Source organism: Coregonus lavaretus (assembly GCF_964263955.1).
Source record: "Coregonus lavaretus genome assembly, contig: HAP1_SCAFFOLD_2744, whole genome shotgun sequence".
Taxonomy (NCBI): domain Eukaryota; kingdom Metazoa; phylum Chordata; class Actinopteri; order Salmoniformes; family Salmonidae; genus Coregonus; species Coregonus lavaretus.
This window is the reverse complement of record NW_028162965.1, coordinates 61,718-74,945: the sequence shown is the minus strand read 5'-3', so window position 1 is coordinate 74,945 and position 13,228 is coordinate 61,718. Positions and strand designations below refer to the sequence as shown.

Here is a 13,228-nt window from a genome sequence, read left to right as displayed (position 1 = left end):
TATAGGGACTAGTTCTGGAGCTGCCAGGGACCCGTGGACCTTTACTGAGGAACAATACAGTCCCCCAGACAGTAAGATTACACACACACACACACACACACACACACATAGACACACACACATAGACACACACACACACACACACACACACATAGACACATAGACACACACACACACACACACACACACACATAGACACACACACACATAGACACACACACACACACACATAGACACACATAGACACACACACACACATAGACACACACACACACACATAGACAGACACACACACACACACACACACACACATAGACACACACACACACACAGACACACACACATAGACACATACACACACACACACACTCACACACACACACACAGACACACATAGACACAGACACACATAGACACACACACACTCACACACATAGACACACACACACACACACACACTCACACACATAGACACACACTCACACACATAGACACACACATAGACACACACACACTCACACACACACACTGGCTAAATCCTTCCTGTGGTGTGAAACACAGCTCTGGCTGATCTGGTTGTTGTCTTGCGTTCTATTGGTTGTTTTATTTAGTAACTGTCCAATCCTCTTGTCTCCCTGTCAGATGTGAAGAGTAATGACGTGGTTCCGTGGGTGCTAAACTCCATCCTGGCTAAGTACATCCCAAGTCAGAACCCCCACGTCAGACAGGCTGCCTGCATATGGCTACTCTCCCTGGTCAAGAAGCTACACCAGCACAAAGAGATCAGGGTACGGACACTGGGGGTTAGAGGTCAGGGGTTAGGGGGTCAAGAAGCTACACCAGCACAAAGAGATCAGGGTACGGACACTGGGGGTTAGAGGTCAGGGGTTATGGCTGGGGGTCAAGAAGCTACACCAGCACAAAGAGATCAGGGTACGGACACTGGGGGTTAGAGGTCAGGGGTTAGGGCTGGGGGTCAAGAAGCTACACCAGCACAAAGAGATCAGGGTACGGACACTGGGGGTTAGAGGTCAGGGGTTAGGGCTGGGGGTCAAGAAGCTACACCAGCACAAAGAGATCAGGGTACGGACACTGGGGGTTAGAGGTCAGGGGTTAGGGCTGGGGGTCAAGAAGCTACACCAGCACAAAGAGATCAGGGTACGGACACTGGGGGTTAGAGGTTAGGGCTGGGGGTCAAGAAACTACACCAGCACAAATAGATCAGGGTACGGACACTGGGGGTTAGAGGTTAGGGCTGGGGGTCAAGAAACTACACCAGCACAAAGAGATCAGGGTACGGACACTGGGGGTTAGAGGTTAGGGCTGGGGGTCAAGAAACTACACCAGCACAAAGAGATCAGGGTACGGACACTGGGGGTTAGAGGTCAGGGGTTAGGGCTGGGGGTCAAGAAGCTACACCAGCACAAAGAGATCAGGGTACGGACACTGGGGGTTAGAGGTCAGGGGTTAGGGCTGGGGGTCAGGAAACTACACCAGCACAAAGAGATCAGGGTACGGACACTGGGGGTTAGAGGTTAGGGCTGGGGGTCAAGAAACTACACCAGCACAAAGAGATCAAGGTACGGACACTGGGGGTTAGAGGTCAGGGGTTAGGGCTGGGGGTCAAGAAACTACACCAGCACAAAGAGATCAGGGTACGGACAGTACAGTATGACAGGTTAGAGGTCAGGGGTTAGGGGTCAGACTGGATTGATAGATAACAGAGGAACGTGATGGGGAAGTCCTTGTGAGTTACTGACTGTATTTCACTTGTGTGTTCCTTTTGTCTGGTGTTCCAGTCTCACCTGAAGGAGATCCAGACGGCCTTCATCTCCATCCTGTCAGACCCTGATGGTGAGGCGATAACTCCATGATAACTCCATGATAACTCCATGATAACTCCATGATAACTCAGTGATAACTCCATGATAACTCCATGATAACTCCATGATAACTCCATGATAACTCCATGATAACTCCATGATAACTCCGTGATAACTCAGTGATAACTCAGTGATAACTCAGTGATAACTCAGTGATAACTCAGTGATAACTCCGTGATAACTCCGTGATAACTCAGTGATAACTCCGTGTAGACAACTATAATAAGCTCAATGGGGTAACACAGTAGATCATATGACTGATGTCTGATTGTCTGAAGAATGGGGTAACACAGTAGATCATATGACTGATGCCTGATTGTCTGAAGAATGGGGTAACACAGTAGATCATATGACTGATGCCTGATTGTCTGAAGAATGGGGTAACACAGTAGATCATATGACTGATGTCTGATTGTGTGAAGAAGAACATTCTGTCTGAGGGTAAACGCAGTACATCCATTCGTCCATCTAAATACTGATCCATATATCCACCCACTCTAGACCGATGCCAAAGGGCGGCGCACAGTTGGCCCAGCGTCGTCCGGGTTTGGCCGGTGTAGGCCGTCATTGGAAATAAGAATTTGTTCTTAACTGACTTGCCTAGTTAAATAAAGGTAAAAAAATAAAAAATGTATTTTCCTTTCTACCTCTCTACTCTCTCTCCTCCCCTGATCCCCCTCTTCTCTCTCTCTCTCCTCCCCTGATCCCCCTCTTCTCTCTCTCTCTCTCCTCCCCTGATCCCCCTCTTCTCTCTCTCTCTCTCTCCTCCCCTGATCCCCCTCTTCTCTCTCTCTCTCTCTCTCCTCCCCTGATCCCCCTCTTCTCTCTCTCTCTCTCCTCCCCTGATCCCCCTCTTCTCTCTCTCTCTCTCCTCCCCTGATCCCCCTCTTCTCTCTCTCTCTCTCTCCTCCCCTGATCCCCCTCTTCTCTCTCTCCTCCCCTGATCCCCCTCTTCTCTCTCTCTCTCTCTCCTCCCCTGATCCCCCTCTTCTCTCTCTCTCTCCTCCCCTGATCCCCCTCTTCTCATTCTCTCTCCTCCCCTGATCCCCCTCTTCTCTCTCTCTCCTCCCCTGATCCCCCTCTTCTCTCTCTCTCCTCCCCTGATCCCCCTCTTCTCTCTCTCTCTCCTCCCCTGATCCCCCTCTTCTCTCTCTCTCCTCCCCTGATCCCCCTCTTCTCTCTCTCTCTCTCTCCTCCCCTGATCCCCCTCTTCTCTCTCTCTCCTCCCCTGATCCCCCTCTTCTCTCTCTCTCTCCTCCCCTGATCCCCCTCTTCTCTCTCTCTCTCCTCCCCTGATCCCCCTCTTCTCTCTCTCTCTCCTCCCCTGATCCCCCTCTTCTCTCTCTCTCTCTATTCCTCTTCCAGAGTTGAGTCAGGACGTGGCGTCTAAAGGTCTTGGTCTAGTCTATGAGATGGGAGGAGAGGGAGACCAGCAAGAACTGGTGTCTACACTGGTCGAAACACTGATGACTGGCAAGAGGTGAGAGAGAGATGGAGGGGGAGAGAGAGAAGGATGGAGGGAGATGGAGGGGGGGGGGGGAGAGAAGGATGGAGGGGGAGAGAGAGAAGGATGGAGGGAGATGGAGGGGGGAGAGAGAAGGATGGAGGGAGATGGAGAGAAGGATGGAGGGGGAGAGAGAGAAGGATGGAGGGGGAGAGAGAGAAGGATGGAGGGGGAGAGAGAGAAGGATGGAGGGGGAGAGAGAGAAGGATGGAGGGAGATGGAGGGGGGAGAGAGAAGGATGGAGGGGGAGAGAGAGAAGGATGGAGGGGGAGAGAGAGAAGGATGGAGGGAGATGGAGGGGGGAGAGAGAAGGATGGAGGGGGAGAGAGAGAAGGATGGAGGGGGAGAGAGAGAAGGATGGATGGAGAGGGAGGGAGGGAGAGTGTGGAAGAGACCAAATCAACATAAGAGAGATGCACCTGTTCTGTTTGTTTGTAATCCTGAGATCATGTGGTGAACTCCACACACAGGCCCATTAGGGCTAGAACAGAACAAAATAATACTAGTGAAAGGAATCTCTTCACACTTTAACCAGACTGATTTCAGGTCAGTAATGATGTGATTTCAGGTCAGTAATGACCTTTGTCAGACCATACTAAAAAAGTAGTATTTGTAATGTTTGTTTACCTGCTCAGGGTGAAGCATGCGGTGTCTGAGGACACGGAGGTGTTCCAGGGGGAGGCTCTGGGTAAAGCCCCCGACGGACACGGACTCTCCACCTACAAGGAGCTGTGCTCATTGGCCAGTGACCTCAACCAACCAGATCTGGTCTACAAGTTCATGAACCTAGCCAATCACCATGCCATGTGGAACTCCCGCAAGGTACAACCAGGAAGTGAAAATGAGCTCATGTAATAATATGAATTGATAGGTTAAGAAAAACTAGGTAATGTATTAGAAACGACATTCATTTCCGCCTTTTTGTCTTTTAACAAATCCTAATAAAAGCGGCACAATGCCTTGTTCTGTTCTTCCTTTTATCACAACATGAAGATGCGTTGTGAAGAAGTATGTTTGACGCTAGATAACTTCACATTTGGAGACTTGATTTGACCCGTTTTCACTTTTCAAACTCACTCAGTATTTTTGTCACTAGTGGTGATCGCTCCCTCCCTCTCTCCCTCCTCCCCTCCCTGCCCCTCTCTCCACTCTTCCCCTCCCTGCCCCCTCTCTCCACTCCTCCCCTCCCTCCCTCCCTCTCTCCCTCCCTCTCTCCCTTCCTCCCCCCTCTTTCTCCCTCCTCCCCTCCCTCTCTCTCTCCCTCCTCTCTTCCTCCTCTTTCTCCCTCCTCCCCTCCCTCTCTCTCTCCCTCCTCCCCTCCTCTCTCTCTCCCTCCTCCCCTCCTCTCTCTCTCCCTTCCTCCCCTCCCTCTCTCCCTTCCTCCCCTCTCTCTCTCCCTCCTCCTCTCTCTCCCTCCTCCCCTGCCTCTCTCTCTCTTCCTCCCCTCCTCTCTCTCTCCCTTCCTCCCCCTCCCCTCCTCTCTCCCTCCTCCCCCCTCCCCTCCTCTCTAACAGGGAGCAGCGTTTGGGTTCAACATCATAGCAGCGAAGGCAGGTGAGCAGCTCGCCCCCTACCTGCCCCAGCTGGTACCACGCCTATACCGCTACCAGTTTGACCCCAACCTGGGCATCAGGACGGCCATGACCTCCATCTGGGACGCACTGGTCACTGACAAGAACATGGTATGCACACACACAGTACAGACACACGGTCTAGTACAGCTAACCTTGGGGGGACACAGTTCAGTCCCATTCAAAATCCTATTTTCCCTAACCCCTAACCTGTACTCTTACCCTAACCTTAACCTTAACCCAAAAACCTAACCTTAACCCTAGCTCCTAACCCTTCATGTAATTCTAACCCTAACACTAACAAAATGTCCCCAGTTGGTCAAATATTAGTTATTTTACTATTCTTGTGGGGACTTCTGGTCCCCACGTTACCACGGTACGTTCACACACACAGCAGAGATAGACACACACTCACAGGCGACGGACAGACACACACACACACAACCACGTTACAGACATACACACTCATGCACTCGCATACTCACCCTCTCGCTCTCCTCCCTCCTCCTTCCCTCCCCAGGTGGATAAGTATCTGAAGGAGATCCTCCAGGATGTGATATCTAACCTGACCAGTAACATCTGGAGGGCCAGGGAGTCCGCCTGCCTCGCTCTCAACGACCTCATCCGAGGCCGCAACGCCGATGATCTCATTGACCACCTGGAGGAGATCTGGGAAACGCTGTTCAGGGTGCTGGACGACATCAAGGTGAACACACCCCCTCCCCAAACAGCCTATCCCTGGCCTAGGAACTGTGTGATGTCAGATGTATTATTCTAGCTGGGGCCTTAGTGTGATGTCAGATGTATTATTCTAGCTGGGGCGTTAGTGTGATGTCAGATGTATTATTCTAGCTGGGGCGTTAGTGTGATGTCAGATGTATTATTCTAGCTGGGGAGTTAGTGTGATGTCAGATGTATTATTCTAGCTGGGGAGTTAGTGTGATGTCAGATGTATTATTCTAGCTGGGGCGTTAGTGTGATGTCAGATGTATTATTCTAGCTGGGGCGTTAGTGTGATGTCAGATGTATTATTCTAGCTGGGGCGTTAGTGTGATGTCACATGTATTATTCTAGCTGGGGCGTTAGTGTGATGTCACATGTATCATTCTAGCTGGGGAGTTAGTGTGATGTCAGATGTATTATTCTAGCTGGGGAGTTAGTGTGATGTCAGATATATTATTCTAGCTGGGGCCTTAGTGTGATGTCAGATATATTATTCTAGCTGGGGCCTTAGTGTGATGTCAGATGTATTATTCTAGCTGGGGAGTTAGTGTGATGTCAGATGTATTATTCTAGCTGGGGCGTTAGTGTGATGTCAGATATATTATTCTAGCTGGGGAGTTAGTGTGATGTCAGATGTATTATTCTAGCTGGGGCATTAGTGTGATGTCAGATGTATTATTCTAGCTGGGGCATTAGTGTGATGTCAGATGTATTATTCTAGCTGGGGCATTAGTGTGATGTCAGATGTATTATTCTAGCTGGGGCGTTAGTGTGATGTCAGATGTATTATTCTAGCTGGGGCGTTAGTGTGATGTCAGATGTATTATTCTAGCTGGGGCATTAGTGTGATGTCAGATGTATTATTCTAGCTGGGGCATTAGTGTGATGTCAGATGTATTATTCTAGCTGGGGCGTTAGTGTGATGTCAGATGTATTATTCTAGCTGGGGCGTTAGTGTGATGTCAGATGTATTATTCTAGCTGGGGCATTAGTGTGATGTCAGATGTATCATTCTAGCTGGGGCGTTGGTGTGATGTCAGATGTATTATTCTAGCTGGGGAGTTAGTGTGATGTCAGATGTATTATTCTAGCTGGGGCGTTGGTGTGATGTCAGATGTATTATTCTAGCTGGGGAGTTAGTGTGATGTCAGATGTATTATTCTAGCTGGGGAGTTAGTGTGATGTCAGATGTATTATTCTAGCTGGGGAGTTAGTGTGATGTCAGATGTATTATTCTAGCTGGGGAGTTAGTGTGATGTCAGATGTATTATTCTAGCTGGGGAGTTAGTGTGATGTCAGATGTATTATTCTAGCTGGGGAGTTAGTGTGATGTCAGATGTATTATTCTAGCTGGGGCGTTAGTGTGATGTCAGATATATTATTCTAGCTGGGGGCGTTAGTGTTTTGTGTCTGTGGTCGTTGTCTAGGTAACCTGTGTAATGTCTGTCTGTCTGTCTAACAGGAGTCTGTCAGGAAGGCTGCCGATATAACCCTGAAAACACTGAGTAAGGTAAGGACACTTTACTGTGTGTGTGTTACGTTAAACCCTGTCCCCCTCTCTCTCCAGGTGTGTACTAGGATGTGTTACGTTAAACCCTGTCCCTCTCTCTCCAGGTGTGTACTAGGATGTGTTACGTTAAACCCTGTCCCTCTCTCTCCAGGTGTGTACTAGGATGTGTTACGTTAAACCCTGTCCCTCTCTCTCTCCAGGTGTGTACTAGGATGTGTTACGTTAAACCCTGTCCCCCTCTCTCTCCAGGTGTGTACTAGGATGTGTTACGTTAAACCCTGTCCCCCTCTCTCTCCAGGTGTGTACTAGGATGTGTTACGTTAAACCCTGTCCCCCTCTCTCCAGGTGTGTACTAGGATGTGTTACGTTAACCCCTGTCCCTCTCTCTCCAGGTGTGTACTAGGATGTGTTACGTTAAACCCTGTCCCCCTCTCTCCAGGTGTGTACTAGGATGTGTTACGTTAAACCCTGTCCCCCTCTCTCCAGGTGTGTACTAGGATGTGTTACGTTAAACCCTGTCCCTCTCTCTCCAGGTGTGTACTAGGATGTGTTACGTTAAACCCTGTCCCTCTCTCTCCAGGTGTGTACTAGGATGTGTTACGTTAAACCCTGTCCCTCTCTCTCTCCAGGTGTGTACTAGGATGTGTTACGTTAAACCCTGTCCCCCTCTCTCTCCAGGTGTGTACTAGGATGTGTTACGTTAAACCCTGTCCCCCTCTCTCTCCAGGTGTGTACTAGGATGTGTTACATTAAACCCTGTCCCTCTCTCTCCAGGTGTGTACTAGGATGTGTTACGTTAAACCCCGTCCCCCTCTCTCCAGGTGTGTACTAGGATGTGTTACGTTAAACCCTGTCCCCCTCTCTCCAGGTGTGTACTAGGATGTGTTACATTAAACCCTGTCCCCCTCTCTCCAGGTGTGTACTAGGATGTGTTACGTTAAACCCTGTCCCTCTCTCTCCAGGTGTGTACTAGGATGTGTTACGTTAAACCCTGTCCCTCTCTCTCTCCAGGTGTGTACTAGGATGTGTTACGTTAAACCCTGTCCCCCTCTCTCTCCAGGTGTGTACTAGGATGTGTTACGTTAAACCCTGTCCCCCTCTCTCCAGGTGTGTACTAGGATGTGTTACGTTAACCCCTGTCCCTCTCTCTCCAGGTGTGTACTAGGATGTGTTACGTTAAACCCTGTCCCCCTCTCTCCAGGTGTGTACTAGGATGTGTTACGTTAAACCCTGTCCCCCTCTCTCCAGGTGTGTACTAGGATGTGTTACGTTAAACCCTGTCCCTCTCTCTCCAGGTGTGTACTAGGATGTGTTACGTTAAACCCTGTCCCCCTCTCTCCAGGTGTGTACTAGGATGTGTTACGTTAAACCCTGTCCCTCTCTCCAGGTGTGTACTAGGATGTGTTACGTTAAACCCTGTTCCCCTCTCCAGGTGTGTACTGGGATGTGTTACGTTAAACCCTGTCCCCCTCTCTCCAGGTGTGTACTAGGATGTGTTACGTTAAACCCTGTCCCCCTCTCTCCAGGTGTGTACTAAGATGTGTTACGTTAAACCCTGTCCCTCTCTCCAGGTGTGTACCAGGATGTGTTACGTTAAACCCTGTCCCCCTCTCTCCAGGTGTGTACTAGGATGTGTTACGTTAAACCCTGTCCCTCTCTCTCCAGGTGTGTACTAGGATGTGTTACGTTAAACCCTGTCCCTCTCTCTCCAGGTGTGTACTAGGATGTGTTACGTTAAACCCTGTCCCCCTCTCTCCAGGTGTGTACTAGGATGTGTTACGTTAAACCCTGTCCCCCTCTCTCTCCAGGTGTGTACTAGGATGTGTTACGTTAAACCCTGTCCCCCTCTCTCTCCAGGTGTGTACTAGGATGTGTTACGTTAAACCCTGTCCCCCTCTCTCTCCAGGTATGTACTAGGATGTGTTACGTTAAACCCTGTCCCCCTCTCTCCAGGTGTGTACTAGGATGTTACGTTAAACCCTGTCCCCCTCTCTCCAGGTGTGTACTAGGATGTGTTACGTTAAACCCTGTCCCCCTCTCTCCAGGTGTGTACTAGGATGTTACGTTAAACCCTGTCCCCCTCTCTCCAGGTGTGTACTAGGATGTTTTACGTTAAACCCTGTCCCTCTCTCTCCAGGTGTGTACTAGGATGTGTTACGTTAAACCCTGTCCCTCTCTCTCCAGGTGTGTACTAGGATGTGTTACGTTAAACCCTGTCCCCCTCTCTCCAGGTGTGTACTAGGATGTGTTACGTTAAACCCTGTCCCCCTCTCTCCAGGTGTGTACTAGGATGTGTGAGTCATCAGGTTTAGCAGCCCAGAGGACTGTAGCTGTTCTGTTACCAACCCTCCTGGATAAAGGAATCGTCAGCAACGTGCCTGAGGTCCGCTCTCTCAGGTACGCCTCCATCATTTGTCCCCGTCTCCTTTTTTCTGTGTGTTCACTGGCCTCCATATATGATCTCTCTCTGTTCTCTTTCTGCTCTCTGTTATCTCTCTTTCTGATCTCTGTTATCTCTCTTTCTGCTCTCTGTTCTCTCTCTGCTATCTGTTATCTCTCTCTCTGTTATCCCTCTCTGCTCTCTGTTCTCTCTCTCTCTGTTCTCTCTCTCTGCTCCCTCTGCTCCCTCTCTCTCTCTGTTATCTCGCTCTCTGTTCTCTCGCTTTCTGATCTCTCTCTGTTCTCTCTCTTTCTGCTCTCTGTTCTCTCTCTGCTCTCTGTTATCTCTCTTTCTGCTCTCTGTTCTCTATCTCTCTTTCTGCTCTCTGTTCTCTGTTATCTCTCTTTCTGCTCTCTGTTCTCTCTCTGCTCTCTGTTATCTCTCTCTCTTATCTCTCTCTGTTATCTCTCTTTCTGCTCTCTGCTCTCTCTGTTATCTCTCTCTGTTATCTCTCTGCTCCCTCTTCTCTCTCTGCTCCCTCTGTTCTCTCTCTCTTCTCTCTCTCTGCTCCCTCTTCTCTCTCTCTGCTCCCTCTTCTCTCTCTGCTCCCTCTGTTCTCTCTCTCTGTTCTCTCTCTCTGCTCCCTCTTCTCTCTCTGCTCCCTCTGTTCTCTCTCTCTCTGTTCTCTCTCTCTGCTCCCTCTTCTCTCTCTGTTCTCTCTGTTCTCTCTATTCTCTCTCTCTGTTCGCTCTCTCTGTTCTCTCTCTCTCTCTCTGTTCTTTCTCTGTTCTCTCTCTGTTCTTCCTCTCAGTTCTCTCTCTCTATAAATGAAATGTAAAACTTGTAGAGACATTGTTGGCCAAAGCAGTTAACAAGATGGTCCTCCCTCCAGTATCCAGACCCTGGTTAAGGTGTCTAAGACAGCTGGTAATAGGTTGAAGCCCCACGCCCCTCGTCTGATCCCAGCCCTCCTAGAGGCCCTCAGTGTCCTGGAGCCACAGGTCCTCAACTACCTCAGCCTCCGAGCCACAGAGCAGGAGAAGGTAACATACACACAGAGAGAACACACCTACAGTGAGGGGAAAAAAGTATTTGATCCCCTGCTGATTTTGTACGTTTGCCCACTGACAAAGACATGATCATTGCAACTCCACGAGGTGAGATTTTGCATGGAGCCCCAGGCCGAGGGAGATTGACAGTTCTTTTGTGTTTCTTCCATTTGTGAATAATCGCACCAACTGTTGTCACCTTCTCACCAAGCTGCTTGGCGATGGTCTTGTAGCCCATTCCAGCCTTGTGTAGGTCTACAATCTTGTCCCTGACATCCTTGGAGAGCTCTTTGGTCTTGGCCATGGTGGAGAGTTTGGAATCTGATTGATTGATTGCTTCTGTGGACAGGTGTCTTTTATACAGGTAACAAACGGAGATTAGGAGCACTCATTAAAACGCAAATCAATTTATAACATTTTTGACATGTGTTTTTCTGGATTTTTGTTGTTGTTATTCTGTCTCTCACTGTTCAAATAAACCTACCATTAAAATTATAGACTGATCATTTCTTTGTCAGTGGGCAAACGTACAAAATCAGCAGGGGATCAAATACTTTTTTCCCTCACTGTATACACACACATACAGGTAGGTACTAAACTACCTCAGCCACAGAGCAGGAGAAGGTAACACACACACACATACTCAAAGAAAGAAAGAAACACACACATACATAAACAAAAGAGAAGGTCTGGTTATGCGGTTGTATAGTTATGTGGTTATGCGGTTATGTGGTAAACCGCATGATCATTACACATGTGCACCTTGTGCTGGGGACAATAAAAGGCCACTAAAATGTGCAGTTTTGTCACACAACACAATGCCACAGATGTCTCAAGTTTTGAGGGAGTGTGCAATTGGCATGCGGACTGCAGGAATGTCAACCAGAGCTGTTGCCGGATAATTTAATGTTAATTTCTCTACCAAGCCGCCTCCATCATTTTAGAGAATTTGGCAGTACGCAACCGCAGACCACGTGTATGGCTAAGTGTGGGCGATGGGTTTGCTGATGTCAACATTGTGAACAGAGTGCCCCATGGTGATGGTGGGGTTATGGTATGGGCAGGCTAAAAATTACGGACAACGAACACAATCACATTTTAAATGGCAATTTGAATGCACAAAAATACCGTGACGAGATCCTGAGGCCCATTTCTTTTTAAGTATCTGTGACCAACAGATACATATCTGTATTCCCTGTCGTGGTGAAATCCATAGATTAGGGCCTAATTTATTTATTTGAATTGACTGATTTCCTCATATGAACTGTAACTCAGTAAAATCTTTGAAATTGTTGCATGTTGTGTTTAGTTTTGTTCCGTATAGTTATGTGGGTAGTTGGTTAGGCGTTTATGTAGTTATGTGGGTATTTGGTTATCTAGTTATGTGGCATAAAGAATTGGCATCAATCTTGATGTGGTAATGTAACTACTGTCTCTGATGGGGTAATGTAACTACTGACTCTGATGGGGTAATGTAACTACTGTCTCTGATGGGGTAATGTAACTACTGTCTCTGATGGGGTAATGTAACTACTGTCTCTGATGGGGTAATGTAACTACTGTCTCTGATGGGGTAGTGTAACTACTGTCTCTGATGGGGTAATGTAACTACTGTCTCTGATGGGGTAATGTAACTACTGTCTCTGATGGGGTAACTACGGTCTCTGATGGGTTAATGTAACTACTGTCTCTGATGGGGTAATGTAACTACTGTCTCTGATGGGGTAATGTAACTACTGTCTCTGATGGGGTAATGTAACTACTGTCTCTGATGGGGTAATGTAACTACTGTATCTGATGGGGTAATGTAACTACTGTCTCTGATGGGGTAACTACTGTCTCTGATGGGGTAACTACTGTCTCTGATGGGGTAATGTAACTACTGTCTCTGATGGGGTAAGGTAACTACTGTCTCTGATGGGGTAAGGTAACTACTGTCTCTGATGGGGTAATGTAACTACTGTCTCTGATGGGGTAATGTAACTACTGTCTCTGATGGGGTAACTACGGTCTCTGATGGGGTAATGTAACTACTGTCTCTGATGGGGTAATGTAACTACTGTCTCTGATGGGGTAATGTAACTACTGTCTCTGATGGGGTAATGTAACTACTGTCTCTGATGGGGTAATGTAACTACTGTCTCTGATGGGGTAATATAGCTACTGTCTCTGATGGGGTAACTACGGTCTCTGATGGGTTAATGTAACTACTGTCTCTGATGGGGTAATGTAACTACTGTCTCTGATGGGGTAATGTAACTACTGTCTCTGATGGGGTAACTACGGTCTCTGATGGGTTAATGTAACTAATGTCTCTCCAGAGGTGTGATTATCAGCAGTCATTGATGTTACCTCTCTCTCTCTCTCCAGAGTGCCATGGATGCAGCCAGACTCAGTGCTGCCAAGTCCTCCCCCATGATGGAGACCATCAACATGTGTCTGCAGCACCTGGACGTGTCTGTTCTGGGGGAGCTGGTCCCCAGACTCTGTGACTTACTGAAGAGCGGAGTGGGCCTGGGCACCAAGGTAACGCACTCCTCCCCTCTCTCCCACCACCATGTCTGTCTGTCTGTCTGTCTCAGCCAGACTAGGAGGACACGTTGTCAGG

General features: G+C 48.5%; 1 protein-coding gene across 1 annotated transcript in view; it reads left to right on the top strand.

Annotated features, from left to right (window-relative positions):
* Positions 1-4: 4 nt before the first annotated feature.
* LOC311118638 (proteasome adapter and scaffold protein ECM29-like) overlaps positions 5-13,228 on the top strand; it is a gene marked incomplete at its 5' end in the record, with an annotated part of 29,010 nt that continues 15,786 nt past the window's right edge. Inside the window, 11 exons of the mRNA XM_084193429.1 lie at positions 5-71; positions 643-788; positions 1,800-1,854; positions 3,249-3,363; positions 4,023-4,209; positions 4,902-5,069; positions 5,479-5,664; positions 7,144-7,191; positions 9,470-9,588; positions 10,464-10,614; positions 12,991-13,146. Coding sequence (XP_084049555.1) covers positions 5-71; positions 643-788; positions 1,800-1,854; positions 3,249-3,363; positions 4,023-4,209; positions 4,902-5,069; positions 5,479-5,664; positions 7,144-7,191; positions 9,470-9,588; positions 10,464-10,614; positions 12,991-13,146 — 1,398 coding nt within the window. The remainder of the gene's footprint in view (positions 72-642; positions 789-1,799; positions 1,855-3,248; positions 3,364-4,022; positions 4,210-4,901; positions 5,070-5,478; positions 5,665-7,143; positions 7,192-9,469; positions 9,589-10,463; positions 10,615-12,990; positions 13,147-13,228) is intronic.